The sequence below is a fragment of the Chinchilla lanigera genome, unplaced genomic scaffold (assembly GCF_000276665.1).
Source record: "Chinchilla lanigera isolate Chin_1 unplaced genomic scaffold, ChiLan1.0 scaffold00064, whole genome shotgun sequence".
NCBI classification, from domain to species: Eukaryota; Metazoa; Chordata; class Mammalia; order Rodentia; family Chinchillidae; genus Chinchilla; species Chinchilla lanigera.
This window is the reverse complement of record NW_004955465.1, coordinates 3,468,507-3,491,916: the sequence shown is the minus strand read 5'-3', so window position 1 is coordinate 3,491,916 and position 23,410 is coordinate 3,468,507. Positions and strand designations below refer to the sequence as shown.

General features: G+C 38.1%; 1 protein-coding gene across 1 annotated transcript in view; it reads left to right on the top strand.

Moving 5' to 3' along the window:
- Sycp2l (synaptonemal complex protein 2-like) overlaps positions 1-23,410 on the top strand; it is a 78,735-nt gene that overhangs the window by 26,924 nt on the left and 28,401 nt on the right. Inside the window, exons 16-25 of the mRNA XM_013521772.1 lie at positions 985-1,078; positions 1,606-1,703; positions 2,379-2,436; positions 2,536-2,620; positions 5,751-5,823; positions 8,967-9,114; positions 9,804-9,853; positions 18,038-18,167; positions 22,390-22,463; positions 22,639-22,708. Of these exons, the coding sequence (XP_013377226.1) occupies positions 985-1,078; positions 1,606-1,703; positions 2,379-2,436; positions 2,536-2,620; positions 5,751-5,823; positions 8,967-9,114; positions 9,804-9,853; positions 18,038-18,167; positions 22,390-22,463; positions 22,639-22,708 (880 nt within the window). The remainder of the gene's footprint in view (positions 1-984; positions 1,079-1,605; positions 1,704-2,378; positions 2,437-2,535; positions 2,621-5,750; positions 5,824-8,966; positions 9,115-9,803; positions 9,854-18,037; positions 18,168-22,389; positions 22,464-22,638; positions 22,709-23,410) is intronic.

The following is a 23,410-nucleotide window of genomic DNA, read 5'->3' as shown; positions in this document are numbered from 1 at the left end:
TCCCTTTCTCCCTCCCTTCCTCCCCCCACCCCATCAGGAGAGAGGGTTCCCCTGGCCTCAATTTTCTGTTAAAAAGAAAAAAAGACCTGATCTTTAAAATCCTCTGTAAACAGTGGAGAGTTCCGGGCTCTAATCCTAGTTTTCCTTTTTCATGTGTCACTGCCTTAACTATGTGGGACACAAAACCTCACTGAGCTCCGAAAGCTTAGTTCCACTTATTGTGAATGGTTGGGAGCTCTTCTAGGATAAGAGCACCTACTCACCACATTCTTCCCAGAGTCCTGCAGACATTCACTGGGCTTCTTGGAGATTTCCACATCCTCAGCTCCTCCTGGCCCTGGGGAGTCATGAGGAATAGGGTTTTGCAGGGTTTTCCCAAAATTCTCTCTGTTGATCTTAGCTTGTGGAAATGATCTACACCTGCTATAGATTGCTACTGTTCCCATCTCTCTAACTTCAATACTTCCTGTGTATATATAAGAACCAGAGCCGCCGCCTTCTCACGGACAGTAGGTAAGGCAAAGACAGTTATGAAATGAAACACTGTGGTCCTGGCTGATTGGAAATTGAATAAAAAGGTCAGAGATCTGTCGGGGAAGTCTTGAGGTAGCATCTTTTTCATTTGCATGTACATGAAGGCCTTTTATATGACGTACTCTGAAAGTAGTTTCCAAGTAGTTGCCCTTTGCAAAGACCATTTCATGGGTGAGGAAGAGAAATGAAAGGAGAATCAGTGAAGCCATTCACACTGTGTGTTGGGGATCATGTTTCTAACACATGGAATTTGGGGCACACTCAAACCATAGCGGATGTGAAGACATCAGGGGAGAGGGGTTGAGGGCAGGGTAAGGGTCAGCCAGTGTTGGTGCTGAGGGAAGAGGTAGGTAAGGAAGCCAGAAACAGGAAAATAATCCTTCAAGGGAGGGCAATCAAATGGCTAGCTACTCCTTTTAAAAGTCATGTGGGTTTTGGCTTGCATTTCAGGTGTTGCCTGGTCAGATGAAAATCTCCTCGGAAGGCTTTAGTAAGTTTAAGAAAGAAGACAGTGAGATTCCTAGTAGCCCTGAAAGACAAACAGGTATATTGGGAGTTAACAAAACCCTGGACCTTTAAATTTTATATTAAAGCACTGATAAAACCTTGCTGGTTTCAGAGGTTCCTGGAAATCTGTGGTTCTGAGAGTAGTAAGTGGGGCTGGGGTGTAGCTCAGTGATAGGGTCCTTTCCTGGCATGTGTGAGGCCCTGGGGTCAACCCCAGCACCACAAAAACAGTAAGTGTATGAAGGAATAGCTGTTAATAGCATTGAGTCATTTTCCCCATCTAATAAAGTCTCTCTTTGGGGTTAGCTAGAAATGACAGAGGACAACAAATGCTGGGAGTGACAGGAGGTCCTGTCTACCTACAAAGCCAATTTCTTTGGGGGTTCCTTTTTCTAAGTGCCCCTGGATGTCTTATTTGAGGTTTGAGGTAGAACCTGACTACCAGCTTTTACCAAAAGATGGCGAGGAACCGGAGGAACATGTCCTGGTAGAGCAATGGAGAATGTGTCAGTGTGGTGTGTGTGGCTAATGATACTATAAATACTCTTTTCTTGCTGTGTGTAGAGCAGGCAGAAAAATCCACTGAACTGGCGGAGTCCGTTGGCGCTGGAGAGGACCGCTGTGTGATTACTCTCCTCTCAGACGCTCAGCCCGCGCCCGCTGTGAGTAGAGTGAGCTGGGGAGGAGGCGAAGTAGGCGCCTTCCATCGTGGCTTGTAGACTCTTTGCTCCTAGCCCAGAATCTGTCGATAATTTGACCATCTCCTCATTTAGATTGCTTTTCTCTGCTGAGTTTTTCTCCCCTTTATTCTACTTGGCTTTCCATGGAATGCCTGCCTTGGTTGGCATCTGCCTTCTCATTTGCTCATTTGAGATCTGGAGACTGATGTCTGGACAGGAGTCTGATATTTGGCATCAGATGTGCTTTCACTTACTCCCTGTGGGGACTCGGGGTCGGGGGGCATCACATCGTAACAGAGGTAACAGCTAGGTCACAGAAGGACCTTCATAAGGCTTAAAAAAGGGGACTAAGAGATAGATAAGAGTGAGAATTCTGGTGTGATATTCACAGTAGGATGACTATAGATAACTCTACATCTCAGCTAGAAAAAGAGTTTTTGAATGCTTCACTCTAAAGAAATGATAAATGTTGAAACAGGTGTGTTTCACCAGATTTAAATATTTCATAATATATACATGGACAGTATTAATATGCACACTTTTTATGTGTCAGTTAAATTTTAAAAAGTATACAAACCTACTTGATACATATATATGTATAAAAATATAGCTATGTCTATATCTATGTATAGATACTACAATGCTTTTTTCTTGCAGCAAAAAGATACAGCTGATGGTTCATCTGAAAAATTGAAAGTGGATGATATGCAACAAGGTCTGCTATGTTTTGTCTGTTGTAAAGAAGACCCAAATAATGTGTTAAAATATTTATGCAACATGCTAAATGCTTTTTGTTTTTAAATTTGGTCATTAGAAGTTACTCCAAAACATGCACATTCTTCAGATATACAAGAACCATCAGTTGAAATTCAGACTCCCAAATCAGATGACAAATTTAGGTAAGTGCTTTTTTCTTTTAAAAATTGTCCATATTTATGGACTATAGAGTGATGTACCCATTGTGAAATGATCTCTTCGTGGAATTTAGTGCATCTGTCTTAAACATTTTTCAATTCTGTGTGGCAAGAACGCCAGAATCCCTTCTCCTAGTTTTAAAATAGACAGCAACATGGATAACTGTCCCCACCCTGATGTGCTACAGAACATGGGAATTTATTTCCCATGAGTAACCATACACTGGGACCCATTGCCCAAACTCTCCATTGGTTACTCCTCCTGACTAGATAGCCCCAACCTCTGGTAACTGTGATTCTACTCTTCCTTTCTGAGTCAGCTTTTGAAGTTTCCACATATAAGTCAGATCACACAGTATCTTTCTCCACCTGTTTTATTTCACTTAGCAGCATGTCTTCCAGTTCATATTGTTGGAAATGATAGGATTTCGTCTTTTTGGGGACAAATAGTATCCTACTGTGTATCTATACAACACTGACTTTGTTCATGCCTTGATGGAGGTTCAGGCTGTTTCCGTGCCTTGGTTATTATGAAACTGATAATCACACAGATCATTGCTAGTGGGAGTGCTCCACGTCTGTGCTCCGGATTCTCCCCCTTTGCTGCACCTGGCCTCGCCTTCACCAAGGGAGAGAGCATCGCGTGGAGTTTTCTGCAGAATGATTTGGGTGGTGATGGCATGTTCTTGTGACTCCTGGGCTCTACATTTAGACTCCCAGCAATGTATTTTTCTGCTGCAAACCACTGCATTTGAGATTGAAGAACACAAGGTCAATATGCAAAATCATTTTTCTTTCTACATGTTAATCAAAAATTGAAATAAAAACCAATGTCACTTATAATAGTGTTAAAATATGATTATTTAGGCATTTGACATATATTTCTGAGCATCCCCAAAGCATATACACTGAAAACTATAGGACATTACTGAGAGAAAGTAAGGAGATCGAAAAAAAAAAGAGAAGGAAGATAAAAAAAAAACAAATTCTGCGCTCATGGGATGATGGAAGACTCAATATGATGTCAGTTCTTCTCAAAATTAATCTAAGAATTTAATAAAATTCTTAGTTCAAATCCCAGTAGGTTTTTTTTAATATAAAAGAAATTGGCAAGTTTTCTGAATTTCACAGAAATTTAAAAGACAAAGAATACTTAAAACATCACAAAGAAGGACTTACATACTACCTGCTTTGGAGATTTACTATAAAGCTACATTAATCAAGAATGTGGTATTGGTGGGAAGATAAAAACATACTAAAGTCCAGAAAAAGCCCTGTACATAGTGGACAAATTTGCAAAGATAATTCAGTAGAGAAAGACTGGTGTTTCAATAAATGGTGCTAGAATAATAGAAGATCTTGATAAAAGAAAAAAATGATCTTGTAGCCTCACTTTTCACCAAATAGAAAATTGAAAATGAATCATAGATGTATATGTAAAATGTATTTGACGAAAACATGAGAAAAACTTTGCATTAAGCAAAGATTTCTTAGGTATAACACAATAGAGTCCACAAAAGAACAAATTGATGAATTGGATTTCATCAAAGTAAAAGAATCTATATTCTTCGTAAACTATTGTTAAGTGAAAGAACTAGCCACAACCTTACTGAAAATTTTTTGAAGAACTTGTATGCAAAATGTATCAAGAACTCTCAGAATTCGGTGGTAACCATATAACCCAATAAAAAATATTGACAAAAGATTTGAACAGCTACTTCACCAAGAAAAATACGGGTAACAGATGACACCAGTAGTTATTAGGGAAATATAAATGAAAACTAAGGAGATGCACTACACATCTTTTAGAGTAGCAAAATTAGACTTTACCATCTATTTGTAAGAATGTGGAGCATGTGAAACTTATATCCTGCTGGTAATTTCTTAAAATATTAAGTACATACCCACCCTATGATCTGGCTATTCCTATTCTAGATATTTTCCCAAGAGATTAGTCAGCATTATGTCCCCACAAAGGAGTGCTAATGAATGTTTACAGCACCTTTGTTTGTAATAGCTCCAAACCAGAAACAGCTCTTACCTTGTGCAGACTGAGTAGCTCTTGTCCAAAATGTCTGACATCAGACTGTCTTAGAATTTGGATTGTTTCCAGATCTTGGAACAGTTGGATATACATGATGAGATGTCTTGGGGATGGGACTAAGTCTAAACACAAAACTCATTTTTGTTTCCTCTCTCCCTTACACACATAGCCTACAGGTGATATTTTTAAAGTACTATTTTGAGTGGCTGCGTTTTGACCATCTCACCGCATGAGGTCAGGCGTGGGTGGTGTGATGCTCAAGAAGCTTTAAATTTGAGAGCATTTGGGGTTTCCAGGTGAGGGCTACTCAACCGTATATGGGCATCTTGGTTTCAGTTCCTTTGGATACGTGCCCAGGAGAGGGAGTCCTGGATCCTGTGATAGTTCTGTTTGTTTTCCATAACAGTGGCTCCTTTTATTCCCACCAGCAGCATGCAAGGGGCTCCAGTTGCTCCACATCCTCTGCAGTACTCATCTTTAGAAAAAAAATAGTATGTGTGTGTGTATATAAATACATATATAATGAAAAAGATATATTTATGTGTATATATATGTAAGAGGTTAATATTAAAAATATATAACTAACAACTCAATGGCAGAAAACCAAACGACTCAGTTAAAAACTAGGGAAAGGACCTGAGTTGACATTTTTTTGAAGAAGACTCACAAAAGGCCGGAAAGTGTACTCAAAGATGCTCACCCTCACTGATCACCAGTGGAAGCACCCAGGTGGTTCTTGGGTAGGACCAGGCTTGAAGATGTCATCCTTCAACCTTGCTGCCAGTGGCCTGGCACTTGCAAGCCCCACCTTGCTTCCCTCTTCTTTGTATGTCTGATAAACAAAGCGTCTGACCAAATTGTATTTGATTTTAAATAAATAGTCATCATCTGCCCAACAAGCTAAGGAAATAGATTGTGGGAGAAGTTAGTCTGCAGAATGGGGTGTTCTGTGAACTTGATTCATGATCAGGCAGAAGGTTCATAAGGAAGAAAAAGTTAGAGCCATGAACTGAGATGAAAAGGAGGGTAGTGGATGTGCTGGGTCCCTTCATGTGACACATTTTATTTTAGGGAAGATTCTGCTTTTGAGGATGATACAAAGCAAGAAAGAGAGGTACCGGGCAGAAAGAAGAAAAGGACGTCGGTAATAATTTTTGTTATTTTAAGGTGATGTTTCCCCAATTTCAGTTACCTGCATACTGTCTTCAAAATATGCCATAGCTCTACCATTTCTGTAAATTTTTCTTATTTTAGGAAAAATTACTTCTATTTCAAGCGGAAAATCAGCATTATTCCTAACAAATAGTAACAAATCCACCAAATGAATAACAATTGAAAGTAACGTTAACGCACCAAACTACACTTTTCTAGGATGTACTTTCTCTTTTAACATCCACATTGTGCAGCAGACTTTTTAAAAACTGTTCGCTCAGAAAAGGAAAATGTGCCATAGCCAGGCTCATCCACTGGTTGGACAGATAATAAGCTCAGCGGAGAAGAAACCTTTCATGTTAAATCCTGTTTTTGGGCCAATAGGTAATGGAAAGGTTAAGATACACTCCTCCCGTCAGCCCTTTCCCACTGCAGCAAGCTCTCACTCACTCTGGATGGCCCACTGTGTCTAGATGAGAGATGTCAGTCCTCTCCTTTATTGTGTTCCAAAGTGGTGAGGGGGAGCATTTACATTCACATGGTAACCAGCACTTATGTTCACAAAGAGATTTATCAGAAGAGCAGGCTTGGGGCTCCCGTTCTTAGAACTCCTTTTTGATGAAGTTAGGTTTTGAATCTAAGCCTGTTCTTGCTTTGTTGTAAGAAAAATATTAGTAAGCAGAAGAGAAGCACCTGAGACTTACCCTGACTATATCTGGTCTGTTAAGTAACTGTAAATGGTGTTTCACTGGTGCAGCGACATGGTTTTGTGTTTGTGTAAACCGAGTGGCACGGTCCAGTGTGTCACTGCTGATGGCCTTTCCTGTGGACAGCACAGTGCTCTACCTGTGTAGCCAGTGTATTTAAAAAATCTCTAATGATCATTCCATGACAAGTTTTTCTAAAAGTGAGATCATGAGCTTCACACACAGGGGATGAGCCCTTTTCTTGCTTTCTTCTAGCAATAGTTCTGATACTGTGCTCCTTGGTGCTCAAATTGGTCTTCAGAAAATACTGAAAGTTGGGTCCCTTCTGAGATTCTGACTTTATTCCTACACTTTGGAATTTTTAAAATAAAGCCGCCTTCTGGTGATTCTATTGTGTAGCCATTTATAAGGACCATTGTTGTAAGTACTGTATTTTTGTAATAACTTTAAATACCTTTTGAGATAAAGCCAAAGAAACTGGAAGGCCTTGCTGCATGGTTTTTAAATTGGATGCATTAAATGAAGTGATGCCTGTTCTTTATGATACTGGGCTGAGCCGGGCATGGTGGTGCACACTTGTAATCCCAGCACTCGGGAGGCTGAGGCAGGAGGATCACTGTGAGTTCGAGGCCAGCCTGGGCTACAAAGTGAGTTCAAGACCAGCCTGAACTGCATGGTGAGACCCTGCCTCAAAGAAAGACAACCCCCCCTCAAAAAAGACACTGGGCTGAAGAATTCTGGAGCAATTGTGGGGGCTCCCCAACTATTTCAGGGTTTTTCCTTAAGTAAAGAGTACAATGCAAGTAAGTATGGCTCACAAAGTTCCTTTAAAAGGTCACCTTCTGTAATCAGTATAAATGGATGAATGGTAGTGAGAGTGTGGTACTTACACACGCTAATAACTGAATGCTAGTCAGCCTTACAAAAGGAGGAAATTCTGTCCCTGCTAACTCCATGGGTGATGATAGGGGATGTTATGTTAAGTGAAATAAGCCAGGCACAGACAAATCCTGCATGACCTCACTCATACGGAATTTTAAAAAGTTGAACTTGAAGAGACAGTGTTTACCAGATGTTTTGGGTTAGGTATTAGGGTGATGTTGATTAAAGGTAACAAAATTTATTTAGACAGGAGGAATGGGTTTGGAAGTTCTATTGTACGTTGCAGGAGTGCACTTAGTAACTTTATAAATAATACTTGAGGGTAGGTTTTAGGTGTTTTCCTCACAAATAAGTGAGTTAATATGTATGTTAGATTGATTTAACTATTCCAAATGTTTATACGTATCAGTACATCATGTTATACATCATAAATGTGTACAGTTTTTGTCATTTAAAAATGATTACTACAAAATGCTAAATGGCAGCTAAGCATTTTAAAAGAGGAGTGAACAGGGTCGCTTAAAAGATAACAAATCCTTGCCCACCTTACAATTGTGCAGCTATATCACCAGCAAGGGGAGGCTTGGTTCAGGGTTAACCTAGTGATCTCAGGAGCTGACTTGGCATCTCAGATGAGGGCAAATGCTCTGGCTGACGTGTTTCCCGTTTGAGAAGTCTCAGTGGTACTTTCACAACTTAATATGCTTGGGTGCATCAGAATGCCCCTGGACTTGAGTGAGAATTGTTACAGCCAAAGGGCAGAGCCCCTGAGAGGGCCACGTGTGGGGACCAAGTCCCTGGCAACATCTAACAGACAGAACTCAGGGTGTGCTTTTCTGTTCAAATAAGAAAAGAACCCTCTATATTGTGCTTAAACATTGTTCACCACACCATTTGTAAAAAATTAACACAAAACTGAAAAAGATTAAAATACATAAATATAAAAATACAGTTGAGTTGCTCACCAGAACAGATTAAGCTTGTAGTACATTTCTAACATTTTTTTTTTTTTTTGGTTTTTCTCCAGTACTGGGAACCGAACTCACGACCTTGCGCTTGCCAGGCAGGCGCTTTTGCCACTGAGCTAAATCCCCAGCCCCCATTTCTAACATTTTAAAGGCTAAGCTTAATTTCAAGCTTGAAATGGAAATTACCCTGTTTGGTGTTAGTACTTCTGAGTGTATCTTTGCAAAAAACATTTTTATCCTGTGTCATTTGGGTTTGTGCTTTGAACTTGTATCATTGGCACAATATTCAGGTACTTCTTAGCTGTTATGTAGCCATTGTTCAGTTGCAAATAGGGCTGTAGAAACAGATTTGTCATCCTTGGCAACAGCAAGTTGTTTGGGAATTGATTCAAGGAATAATCTTTGTCCTCCCTCTTTCTTCTGTGCATTTTTATTATGGAAGACAGTCCAGTCTTCTAGGAGTTTCTTCCCTCATGTCCAATAGTTCCTGTGTTTATACAGTACATGTACTGATACGTTTAGTTGTACATACATTAGCAGCAGCACCCCTTTAAAAGTTCTTGTCAACTCTGTAAAAGTTTAATTACAGGAAGCATCTCTTTTCTGAGAGGGAGCATGATTCAAGTTCCAGTACAAGTGAACAACCCTGGACCAGTGACCAAAAAAGGAAATCCTTAAAACCATACTCCGGCAAGAGAAAGCCGAGAGTGAGAAGTAGTATGAAAAGTGAGTGTGGTGCTTGTTATCTTTTGGGTCACTTTTCACTTAACAGGTTTATTTTTAAGCATGGGAGAGGGTACCAAAGAAATATATGATCTCATGCCCTCCTTTCGTGTTATAATTACACTGGAAAGATCAGGTGCATGCACCTGAAACAGGATGTTATGGGATTAGCTAATAATTGCTGAATGTGAGTTATAGGTAAATGGAGTAGGAGTTCAGATAAGAAGAATCGGGCACGAGTTGGAATTATCTTCAAGGAAGAGGTAGATAGGATTTGAGCTAGTCTTTGGGAAAAGAATAAATTTGAAGAGTTTAGGAGAAGGGAAACACTCTTAGGTTAAACTACTAACATAAAACAGGGACGTGGAGGTGATCTTCAAGGACAAGATTTGGAATAGAGAATTCATGCTGAGTGGTGAGGAACAAAGTCAAGTAATTGGAAAGGGATCTTGAAGGTGGACACTTGAGCAAGACACCGGAGTGGGCATTGCTTTTAGTGGTGCTGTGTGTCACTAGGAGAGGGAGAAATGGAATTTTATGTAATTAGTAAGGTATATTAATTGCATAAATAAATGGATCTCACTGTGATGTGTCCAAAACATGCATATATCATGCTTTGAGCATGTCTAGAAATGAATTTCTGCGTGTCTCATAATTAAATAATCCATTATGTATTTTCTCTCATTTTTCAGTCTTGCCATCTTTCCCTCATAGCAGTGGCAGTGAACGTGAGAAAGACCACGTAAGTACATTTTGTTGGGCTGCTGTGGATCTTTATGGGTTAAACTGCATTTCTCAAAAAACATCTTCCTGAGAACCAGAGTTTATTGTATGTCCATCACTGCCAAGAGAAACTACAGGGACTGCTAAACATCTGATATGAGCCTTAGGTAAGGATTTGGGATCTTTTACCATTATGCACAAATGTTGCTGAAGGATCTTTATTGTGAATGATGGTAAAAATCTTAGCTATTCTGATTTTGGACAGAGATATGCTCTTTTGAATTTATATTTTAAGGTGAACTTACTGGTTTAATTCTCCCTTTAGTTTTCTATTAGTTTTTTTTTTTTTTTAAAACTCTTTTAAAGAGAAAAAATAAAATTTCAAAACAAGATGGGAGGATAAACAATGGTTAATACATTACATATTGTTATCTTTAAGTTAGCTACTCAGAGTACAAGATACTGGCATTGATTGATTGATTGATTGATTGACTGATTGTACCAGGAATCAAATTCAGGACCTTGTCTTGCTAGGTGGGCACTTGTGCCACTGAGCTATATCCCTGGCCCAAGATATCGGCATTTAATTATCCAAATATTAGCACAAAACTTTATTTTCAATGAACTAAGAGAAATTTGTAGTATAACTATCTTATCTCTCTCTCTCCCTCTCCCCCCTTCTCTCTCTATATATAATTTGCTTTTCCTTTTCTTCTTTTCTCCATTGTCCCATTACAGTTTCCCTTTTTTTTTTGAAGTTTCTTCCCATTCTACAATATCTATTGTACATTTTAGATCTTATTTACTCTTTCAGGTTCTCACACTAGAGAGACAATATAATGTTTACACACATGTGTTTGGTTTATTTCACTTATGAGTATGGTCTCGAGTTGCAGCCATTTACTTATATAAGTTTCCAGTTTATCCTTCTTTATGGCTGAGTAGTACTACATTATATAAAAAGACCACATCTTTTTTTATCCATTCCTTGGTTGATGGGCATTTTGGTTGTTTCCAAGATCTAGCTATTATGAATTGTGCTGCTGTAACCATATAGCAGCACCTATTATCTCTGTGGTATAATATTTTCAATTCGTCTGGGACGATACTCAGAAGGGGAATAGCTGGGTCAAATGGGACCTCCAATCCAATTTTTTTGAGGAATCTCCACATTAATTTCCACAGTGGTTGCATCAGTCTACACTTCTACCAACAGTGGAAAACTGTTCCTTTTTCCCCACAGCCCCTCTGGCATTTGTTACTGGTTGATTTCTTGATGATGGCCATTCTTTCTAGGCTAGATGGAATCTCAGTGTTGTTTTAATTTGCATCTCTTCAATGATCAGTGATAGTGAATATTTTCTCATATATTTGTTTGCTGTTTGTATTTCTTTATCGGAGAAATGTGTATTCATCTCAGATGCCCATTTTTGCACTGGGTCTTTAAATTTTGGAGGTTTGATTTTTTTTTTTTTAGTTCTTTATATGTTCTCTATAGTGATCCTTCGTCTGAAGAACAGCTGATATTTTTTCACACACTGTATTGTGTATTCACCCTGTTGGTGGTTTATCTTGCTGTGCAAAAGCTTTTTAATAAGATGAGATCTCAGTTGTTGATTCTTTGTGATAGTTCTGTGAGATCAGGGTTTTATTCATAAAGTCTTTGCCTATACCAATTGATGAAGACCAGTATGAAGCAGCCCCAAGCAGGATTTAAATTAACCAGTTGGCTTTTTATGTTTACTTGTGAATCTGTCCAAAGCCTAGGCCGTTTGTCTGGAAGTGGGCAATGGACTCTTAGTAAGTGAACCTCTGTGAGTCACTAATCGCTACTAAAACCTGTAATGGTGGATAAAGCCAGAAAGCCTCAAAGGATAAGACAAGATCACAGCCAAGAACACCTGGATCTGATATCAACTAGATAAAGACTATAGACTCAGGCATCTCACTCCTGGGTAGATTAACTTAATCCTTATTAAGGATTAATTTAATGCCTTACTTGGAGAAGTCCTTGAGTGATTCTGCCCTTCTTGAGTACTCTCCTCCCTTCTGATAATCAAATAAATATGGGCCACCCAGAGAAGGTCTTGGTCTTAGCCCTAAGAGAATCTCAGATTCTGTGAGAGGGCTCTGATCCTCCTGGAGCCTTGAAATCATTCCACTTGCCTCTTTTTATTTCGCTTTCACTGTATACTCATTTAGGAGATTGTGGCTTATCAGCCTGCAATAACTAAGAGATGTTATTAACCCAGTAACCAATGTCTTTAAGAGTTTTACCTATTCTGTCTTCCAGCAGATTTCATGCTTTTGTTTTAATGTTTAGATCTTTGATACATTTCCAATTTAGTGAATGGTGAAAGATATGAGTCCAATATTAATCTTTGGCATGTGCAGAGCCAGTTTTTCCAGCACCATTTATTAAAGAGGCTATCTTACTTCCAGTGAATGTTTGGCTCCTTTGTCAAAGGTAAGGTGGCTGAGTGTGTGTGGAGTTGTTTTTGCATCTTCTAATCTGTTCCATTGATCTTTGGGTCTGTTTTTTTTTTGCCAGTACCATGCTGTTTTTATCACAGTAAATTTATAGTGTAATTTCAAGTCTGGGATTTTGATGCCCTCTGTGTTGTCTTTGTTGCTCAGAATTGCCTTTGCTATTCTAGGTCTCTTCTGGTTTCAAATAAATTTTAGGATTGTTTTGTCTAGTTCTGTGAGGTATGCTATTGGAATTTTCATCAGAATTGCATTAAATCTTTATAACGGTTTTGAAAGTATGGGCATTTTCACTATATTAGCTCTTCCTACTCAAGAGCAAGTGGTATCTTTCCATTTTCTGATACCCGCTTCAATCTCCTTTTTTCAGAGTACTCTAGTTTTCAATGTAAAGGTCTTTTACATCCTTCATTAGATTGATTCCTAAGTGTTTCATTTTTTGGATGCTATTTTGAAAGGTATTGTTTCCCTAATTTTTCTCTCAGTAAGTTTGTTGTTTGTGTACAGAAAGGCTATTGATTTTGAGTGTTGATTTTATATCCAGTTATGCTACTGAATTTGCTTATTAAATCTAGCAGTTTTTTAGTGGAGTTTTGGGGTTCTTTTATGTACAGTATCATGTCATCTGCAAATAATGGTAATTTAACTTCTTTCTTTCCTATCGTTATTCCTTTTATTTCTTTCTCTTGTCTAATTACTCTGGCTAAAGTTTCCAGGACTATATTGGAAAAGAGTGGAGACAGTGGATATCCTTGTCTTCTTCTTGATTTTAGAGAGAAAGCTTTCAGTTTTTGTCCATTTAGTATGATGTTGGCTGTTGGTTTGTCATAGATGGCTTTTATCAGGTTAAGATAAAGACCATTTATTCCATTTTCTGTAGGGTTTTTATCATGAATGGGTGCCGGACTTTGTCAAAAGTTTTTTCTGCATCTTTTGAGATGCTCATATGATTTTTGGCCTTGGCTCTGTTGATATGGTGTATTATATTTATTGATTTACATTTGTTGAACCATCCATGCATGCCTGGAATGAATCCCATGTGGTCATGGTGTATAATCTTCTTGCTGATTTGCTGCATTCTGTTTGCCAGTATCTTACTGAGGAGTTTTGCATCTATGTTCGTTGGGGAAGTTGGCTTGTAAGTCTCTTTCTTAGTTTGGTCCTTCTCTGGTTTTGGTATCAGGGTAATGCTTGCTTCCAGTAAGGAATTTTAGAGTGCTGCTTCCCTTTCAATTTCATTAAAGAGTTTGAAAAATAGTGGTGTTGTTAGGTCTTCTCTAAATTTCTTGTAGAATTCAGCAGTGAATCTGTCAGGGTCTAGGCTTTTCTTTGTTGGTAGGTTTTTAATTGTATCTTTGATTTCATTGATTGATGCTGGTTTATTTAAGATTTTTATATCTTCTTGATTCAGCTTGGTAATTCATATGTATCTAGGAATCTGTCCATTTTTTCTACATTTTCTGTCATATTAGAATATAAGTTTTCAAAGTAAATATAGATGATCTTCTGGATTTCTGCAGGGTTCATTGTGATTTCACCCTTTTCTTTCCTAATTGCATGGATTTGAGTCTTTTCTTTCCTTTTTTTGATAAAGTTGGATAAGGGTTTGTCCATTTTATTTAATATTTCAAAGAACCAACTCTTCAATTCATCTTTGTATTTTTTTAGTCTCCAGTGTATTAATTTCTACTCTGATTTTTATAATTTCCTTCCTTGTACAAGCTTTTAGATTAGCATGTTCTTTTTCTAGAAGTTTGAAGTTCACCATCAAGTTGTTTATTTATGCTTGCTCTATTTTCTTGATATGGGTATTCAGTGCTATAAATTTCCCTCTTAGGACTACTTTCATTGTGTCCCATAACTTCCAGTATTGTTGTCATCATTTACTTATAGAAACTGTCTAATTTCTTCTTTAATTTCATCTGTGACCCATTGTTTGTTCAGGAAGGTGCTATTTAATTTCGATATGTTTATGAAGTTCTTAAGGTTTCTTTTGCCACTGATTTCCAGTTTCACTCACTGTGGTCTAGTAATATACATGGATTAATTTCAGTTCCCTTGCATTTACTTAAGCATGTTCTGTGAGCTAGTGTGTGGTCTAATTTGGAGAATGTCCTATGTACAGTTGAGAAGAAAGTGTATTCTGATTTTGTGGGGTAGAACACTCTGTAGACACTTGTTGAAAAGTTTGGTTCAGTTCTAATATTTCATTATTGATTGTCCGTCTAGTTGATCTGTCTTTTTGTGACAGTGGGGTATTGAGATCCCCCAGTTCAATTGTAGTAGTGCTTATGTGATTTTTCATTCCCATTAATATTTGTTTTATATAGTTGGTTGCACTGGTATTTGTTGCATATATATATTTGATTGTAATGTTTTCCTCTTGGATTGTTCCCTTTACAAGGATGTAGTGAGCTTTATCTCTCTTAATCAGTCTTGGCTTGAAATTCACTTTGTCTGCAAATAGAGTAACTATCCATTCTTTTTTCTGGGTTCCTGTTACATGGAGTATTTTCTTCCATCCTTTGACTTTCAGTCTATGAATTTCTTTTTGAATTAAATGTGTTTCTTGTAGGCTGCATATTGTTGGATCTTGCTTCTTGATCCATTCTGCCAGTCTGTGTTTTGACTGGTGAATTGAAACCATTAACTTTGATGGTTATAACGGACATGTATTAACTTATCCTTGTCATGTTATTTTCCTGTTGTTGGCTCCCCTTCTTTTTTTACCCTCCTTCTGATTGTTTTCCTTGCCTCATGGATTCCTTCTGTTGGGGCTCATGGTGTTGTAATCCTTGTTATCTCTTTCTAGAATGTCCTTCAAAACATTTTTGAGCACTGCTTTGGTGGTCATAAGTTTCCTCAGATGTTCTTTGTCATGGAAGTATATTATTTCTCCATCAGTTCTGAAAGATAGTTTTGTGGGGTACATCAATCTGAGTTGAAGGTTATTTTCCTTTAAAATTTGAAATACTTCACTCAAAGTCTCCTTGACTTGAGGGTTTGTGATGAGCTGTGATTCTGATGGGCTTTCCTTTATAGGTGATTTGTTTCTTTTCCCTAACAGCTTTTACAATTCTATTCTTGTGTTGAAGTTCTGTAATCTTGACTATGATATGCCTCGCTGTAGACTTTTTTGATCATGGCCAATTGGAGTTCTATATGCCTTACTTATTGTATGTCAAATTCTTTTTCTCTACCCAGGGAAGTTTTCTGCAATGATGTCTGTGAATAGTTTTTTTTTTTTTTTAAATATCGTTTGTGCTATTTCCTGCTTTTTCATTGATTCTAACCAATTTTAAGTTATTCTTTGCCTCATATAGCAGCTGCTATATTGATTTCTAATTGTCCCTTGCTATTTTTACAAAATCTTTCTTTTCATGATCGCTAACTGAAAGCATGTCTTCTATGTCTGAGATCCTGTCCTCACAATGGCTTAATCTGCTGTGGATACTTTCAATGGAATTTTATTCTCCTGATATCTGCTTGAATCTGTCTTATGGATTCCATTTCTTTTCTATGTCGAGTGTTCATGGCTTCCATAATTTAAGTTCCTCTATTTTTTTGTCTGTATCTGCTCTAGAGTCATTAGGCATGGTTTTCATTGTGGACACCATCTCTGCAGTTATTTGAGAGATTCTGATGTGATTTTTTTCTAGAGCCTCATTCAATTGCCTTGTTGTTACCACTTCAGAGAGGCCAGGTGGGTGGCTTTTGGATTGTCCCATCTCATTGCCCTGTGTGTTTGCTTTTGGTGAACTAGATATCTGAGGTTGCATTTTGTTTAGGTGTCTTCTCATTTTGTTTTCTTTTGTTAGTTTAATTCTTGGGGTGATGCTGGTAAATTGCCTAGGGTGAGTTGCTTTATTGCTAGTATTTAGAACCCTTGTAACTGTACTAAATATTTTCTGACATATCTCCTGACATGTCTTCCATGTGTAGCTGGTTTTGGAGTTTTGAGTTTTTTATAAGATCCTACATCTTCAATTTGTTAGGGATGAGAAGATGCTGCCTGTTTGGCCTAGCACCTGGGTTTTTGGCACTGTGCCATAGTATTTTCAACTAAGATATGTAGATTGCAGAGTATATTGCCAACTATCTGTGGGTTTTGTAAGGGGCAATTGCTGTGGTTCTGAGGGTATCAGTGACACTCTGCCTGCCTGGGCAGAAGTACCTTGTGGTATAAGGCCTCCAGTTGCAGGTCCATTTGCTTTGTCAGCCAGTGGCACATTGCCCTTCATGAATCTAAATGACTTTTATGTTCTGCAAGGACGCAGGTAGCTTAAACCTAAGAGTCAGAGTAGGTACAATCATAGCTCAATATCTGTGAGTGATGGGTTCTAGGACTCCCTTTGGATAGAAGTCTGTGGATACACTGAAGTTCCTCATAAAATGGCACAGTGCTTGAATATAACCTATAGTACATATCCTCATGTAAATTGTATAAATTACTTATAATTCCTAATGTGCTGTATTATGCTAATGGTTATGCTGTGGTGTTTAAGAAGTAATGGCCCTAAATATTCTCTATTTAGTACAGTTACAATGCTTTTCTGAATATTTTTGTGCTGCAGTTTGTGGATGTTGTATCCATGGATAAGGAGGGGTATCTGCTTAACATGTTCTTGTCACCTTGAACCACAGGAGATACATGCAATACTGTCCCATCAGGTGGCTTGCACCACCTGATAGAACTGACCCGTGACACCCGATGGGACAGTCATGCATGTATCACTGGTGGTTCAGAGCTGCCTCACAATGAGACATGCAAGCTATGGCCCCACTGTGAATGTGTTAACCATTTTGTTGACTAGTTCAACTTGAAATAATGAGTTATCAGTTAGAAGTGGACCAAAGAGTAGATGGTAGTAAATACAGTTGTAGTTTTAAAGAGGCACCAAAGAAACATCACGGACTTAAATCCATAAATGCAAGCTATATAACAGATAAGAAGTCTGTGCTGATTTTTAGCAAGGATGTTTCTGACTTTGCATACAAAATATACTTCTCAGTGTTGGAGTAAAATTGAATAATTTAAAGTAAGGGTGGGCAAACTTTCTGGAAAAGGCCAGAGAGTAAATACGAGCCATACCATCTCTGTCGCAACAGACCAACTGTGCCTTTGTAGCCAGAGAGAGCTGCCATAGGTGACATGGAAACTAGTGTTGCACTGTGTTCCAATAAAACTTTCGTATGAGAACAGACACTGGGCTGCAGCTTGCCACCCTTTGATTTTTTTGTTTTTTTTTTTTGGTTTTTCTCTGGTATCGGGAACCGAACTCATGACCTTGCACTTGCCAGGCAGGCGCTTTTGCCGCTGAGCTAAATCCCCAGCCCGCCAACCTTTGATTTAGAGCAATGGTTCTCAAACTGCATTGGTCATCAGAAGGACTGGGATGCATGTTAACATACAGATTGTTGGGTCCTTCCCAAGGGTTTCTGATCACACAGGCCGTAGGTGAGACTTGTGAATTAGCATTTCTATCCAGTTCCTGTGTATTGCTGATACTTTGGACTTGGCCCACACTGTAAGAAACACTAGATCTAGAGTTCTTAATTGAAATATGACCTAAATATTCTTCCAATGCTGTGATCTATGGCCCAGTATTTATTTTTTTATGCAATAAATCTGATACTTAAATTTCTTAAAAGGATATTCAAATATCTTTGATTTTTTTGGATAACTTTAATACTTAGCGGAAGTGTTATGTTTCAGGCTAAACTTCTAACACCAGTATGGAAAGACAAGTCCAGACAAAACAATGCCACACCTTCAGAAACGTCTGAGAAAAACCTCCAGGGTAGTTCTGCCTTTTTAAGTCCTGAAGATTCTGTGCAGAAAACTGGTAAGTGATTTTCTGTTGTTTAACATAAAAAAATTGAATTTGGGGATAAGTATTTCGAAAGAAACCAATTTTTAAAATATCTATGAGAAAGTTTAAAGACATAATTTTTCTCTTTAGTGTCTCTAGTTAGGCCATACCAAAATTTGTAGAGAGATAGATAGAAAATAGTACAAAGAAGGAAATTTATAGCAATGAGTGGCTACATCAAATAAATAGAAAAATTCAAATAAACAACCCAACAATGCATCTCACGACTTGGGGATGCAAGAACAGGCCAAATACCAAAGAACTAAATGGAAAGAAATAATGATGATCCGAGAAGAGACAGGAGAAAAGTGGCCAACAAAGAACTGGCTCTCTGAAAAGATAAACAAAGTTGACAAACCTTTTATTTGACTAACCAAGAAAATTGAGAAGACCCAAAATATAAAATTAGAGGTTAAAAGGAAGACATAACTCACACAAGAGAAATCACAAAGGATCAGTAGGAATTATGAAAAACTCGATCACCAAGTTGGAAAACTTAAAAGAAATCAACAAATTTCTAGACACACATGAGCTTGTAATGTTGAACCATGAGGACATAAAAATATGAATGATCCAAGAATAAGTAATGAGATTGGCTAATAAAAATCTAACACAGAGGTCCAGGACCTGATGCCGCCACTGCTAAATTTTACCAAACTCTTTAAAAAGACCAATGCTTCTCAAACTATTACATAGGATAGAAGGAGAGGAAATGCTTCCCAATTCCTTCTATGAGGCCAACATTATCTTATTATCAAAACTTCACAAGATCACAACAAAAGAGAGCTATAAAGCTCTCTCCCTATGAAAATAGATGAAAAATTAACAATGAAATTTAGCAAATCCTGATTGTCTACCTTGCATGAGGCCCTAGATTTAATCTTTTGTACTGTCCCCAAGCAAACAACACAATACCAAACAATCTAGCAAATTGAATTCGGTAGCACATCCAAAAGATAATTCCCTATGATCATGTCACTAGTTGATATATTTTGTGCTGCCTCCTTCCTGCCATGCCCCTTTGCCATGCTGTCCTGCCTTGGAACCGGCTGATTCCAAGGCTAAAAACTACTATGAACTGAGCTAAAAGATACCTTTCCTCCTTTAACTTGTGGGTGTTGAGATTTTGTCTCAGCAATGAGAAAAGTAACTAAGATACCCAACAAATATATGGAAAGAAATACTCAACTTCATTAGCCATCAAGGAAATGCAAATCAAAACTACAATGAGATACCATCTCACCTCAATTAAGGTGGCTGTTACCTAAATGGACCCCACCCCTGTGATGGCAAAAATGTAGAGGAAAAATAATTTGAATGCACCGTTGGTGGGAATGTAAATCAGGACAGCTATTATGGAGGACAGTACAGAGATTCGTTAGAAAACTAAAAGTGGATCTATCATATAATCCAGGTTTCCACTTCTTGAGATGTATCCAAAGACAGTAAGATGAGCATACCAAAGAGGTGCCTCTGTACCCATGTTTATTGTGGCACTGTTCACAATAGCTATGAAATGGGATCAGCCTAGGTTGCCATTAATAGATAAATGGATAGAGAAAATGTGCTACGTATGCACAATGGAATAGTTTCTAGCCATACAGAAATGAAATCCTGTTTTTGCAGCAAGATGGACAGAATTGTGCAAGGCAGAAACAGCAAGGACCTCATGTTCTCTGTTAGGTGGAAGCTAAAATAGTTGACCTGAAAGTGAAATAGTGATTACTGAAGATGGGGACTGTGGAGGGTGGGTGGAGAGGCAGGACTGGGAAAGGGATTGGATTAGATCAGGGCATGCCGTATTCATGGATGGAGATATCACACTAAACTATGTACAGTTAATTTGTGTTCATATAAATTTTAATCCACTGTGTTCTGAATGGCAGCAATGAGTTACTACAAAAAGGGAATTGAGAAAATGATCCTATTTTTAATAACATAAAAAAGAATAGAATATTTAGGAATACATTTAATCAAGGAGGCAGAAGGTCTGTGTACTCAAAACTTGTAAGACATTGAGAATAAAATTGAAGACATAAGTAATAAAGAGAAAGCTATCCCATGTTCATGGATTGGAAGAATTAATATTATTAATTATTAGTTATTATTAATTAATAATAATTAGTTAATTATTAATTATTATTAATAATGTCAAAAATGTCCACATTATTCCATATCATCCACAAATTCCATGTAATCTTTATCAAAATTTCCATGACTTTTTCATCAAGAATAATCCTAAAATTTGTATGAAGCCACAGAGGACCTTTCTTGGGAGCAGCTGGAGCTGGACATGGGTTATATATGTGGAGAAAAGGTGACAGTGCCTAAAGCAGTCAAGCTTGAGAAGGACAGGTCTTGAGAAGGACATCCTGCCTGGACAATTCAGACGTTAGTTGCCTGATACAACAGTTAGTTGCCTGATACAACAATCAGGTTAGGCAACCTGATACAACTTTGCAAGTGTATAAATAAACACCCCTACTATTACTGCTCAGGTCCCCTTACCCATCCGGTAAAGAGGCCTCCACCCAACCCAGCTCTTGTCTCTTGTCTTTCTTTTCCTCATTCCTGCTGCCATTCCTCTCTGGGGTACACCAAGAGACCAGTGAGTCCCTACAGACCCTAAATAGCCAAAGCAGCCTTGAGAAAAGACAACAAAGCTGGACACATCATACGCTGATTCCAAACTATATTACAAAACAAAAAACTGGTGCGAACAGACACAGGCAATGGAACAGAACAGAGAGCTCAGTAATAAAGCGAACTAATCCTTGAGAAGGATGCCAAGAATACATAGTAGAGGAAATCGCTTCAATAAGTGGTGGTGGGAAAACTGGATATCTACATGTATAATAATGCAATTGGACTCTTGTCTTATACCGTATAAAAATTAACTCAAATGGATTAAAGACACAAATATTGGAAACTAATCTCTTAGGAAGAGAGCTGCTTTTTTGTTTTTTTGAGGCAAGGTGTCATTATGTTGCACAGGCTGGACTTGAAGTCCTCCTGCTTCATACTCCCATGTAGCTGAGTTACAGGTGGGCACCACTGGCCCTGGCTGAAGCAGCTCCTTGGTATTGGTCATGGCAATGTTTCTGGAATGTATAGAAAAACAAGCAGCAAAAATAAAGAGGATTATGTCAAACCAAAAAGCTTCTGGCAGTGTAGGAAATATCCACCAACCTATAGAATTGAGAATTTTTTGCAAACCACATATCTGATAAAATGTTCAAAATATACTGTATAATGGACTCAGACAACTCAATAGCAGAAAATCAAATAACCCAATTAAAAATGGGCAAAGTAACTGAGTAGACATTTTTCCAAAGAAGACAAACAAATGTCCAACAAGTGTATAAGAAGATTACTAGTCATCAGGGAAATGCAAATCAAACCCACAGTGACCTCTCACTTCCTGTTAGGATGGCTGTTATAAAAAAGTGGTAACCTGTGGAGAAAACATAGAGAAAAGGAAGTGCTTATACAGGGTTGGAGGGAATGTAAATGGGAACTTCTCCTGTAGAACACTGTGCGGATACTCCTCCACTCATGAAAAGTGATCCAACAATCCTTTTAGTTATACATCCAAGAGCTGAAGCGCTCTCTGTACTCCTGTGTCCACTGAAGCATTATTCTCAATAGCCAAGATACAGAAACAGGCTAAATGTCCATCAGCAGATGAATGCATGAAGAAAATAAGGCATGTTACATCACAGCATATAGTAAATTCCATATTCCGTAGCAAGAAAATTCTTTTTGTGACAGGATGGATGGATTTAGAGGACATTATCCTATGTGAAATGAACCTGATACTGAAAGATAAATGCAGTACTGTGTGACCTCCCTTATTTGTGGAATCTAGAATACTCAAACTTATAGAAGCAGAAAGTAAAATAATGAAAGGAGAGACGAAAACCACAAAGTTGAGGCAGTAGAAATCTTGTTCATGTATTTGGTGCCACATGTGCAGCTACTAATGTTGCTGATGTAGTTGAGGTAGTTGACTATTTTATCTACAGATCTGCACACCTAATACTCATGCATACCCTGAAAGATGCAAAGCTTTTGGTTTTATCTAAGACTGTGTCCCATCTTTTTATGATAAGATTTAATATAAAGAGCAATAGTGAAAGATTATTTCCCTTTTTTTGGGGGGTGCTTATTCACTTGAAACTGTTCTAATACGCAGAACTTGAAAGTCCCCACCCACTGAGTGATCTCTCTTCCTCAGAGTACGCAGAAGTTCAAGAGAAAGTGTCTCAGGTATTATATAATCGTTGCTTAATTGGTTTTCTAGAGTTATAATTGGATAACATAATGGCATACTCTTTTCTAAGGGATGCTATAGCACCACTTCCTTCTTACTTAGCAATCATATTCACATAATATATATATTCGTATATACATTCAATTTATGTTTATATTATTTGTGTTTTAGATTATCAACCAAGAGTCATTAATGGAAAGTACAGGTTTCAAACATAAGCTGGAAAACTTGGAAGACAAAGGTGAGAGAATAATAAACATTTTGCAGAAATTAAAATTAATCTGGGCCATTATCCAGGTTGCAGTGGATAAAAGTCATCTTAGAGAGTGTCTACTGCTAGAGCATGGTATCAGCCGTGTGAGCAGCTTACTTGCTCCAAATGTTCATGAGGGCCCAGGGGACAAACAAGGGCCCAGCTTGGAAGCAGAAGCTCTCATGCCGAGGAAGAGGTGGCCAAGGACCTGGCTCCAGCCACCCTCTGCAGCTGCTCAAAGGAGCTTCCTTGAGGTTGTGGTCCAGAAGCTTGTTTTATCTCCATGTAGGGAAGACGGTTCTCAATCTGTAAGAAGTATTCTAAGGGATGCGACCAAGTTATTAGAAGTTGAGAATTCATTTCCTTACAGTAACAGTAGTATGGAGTTTCTAGGCTGGTTCTCAATGTTGTATTTGTATAATAGTGCATACTATGTGAATATTCACGAATAGGTACGTAATATATTCACGTAGCACCTAGTTATTCTTTATGGTCTTTATCAACTGCATATTTTCTTTGCATTTTAAACTAAATATCAAAAAGTTTCGCCAGGCGTAGTGGTGCATGCCTGTAATGCCAGCACTCCGGGAGGCTGAGGCAGGAGGATTGTTGTGAGTTCTAGACCAGCCTGGGCTACAAAGTGAGCTCAAGGCCAGCCTGAACTGCTAGCTAGACCCTGTCTCAAAAAGA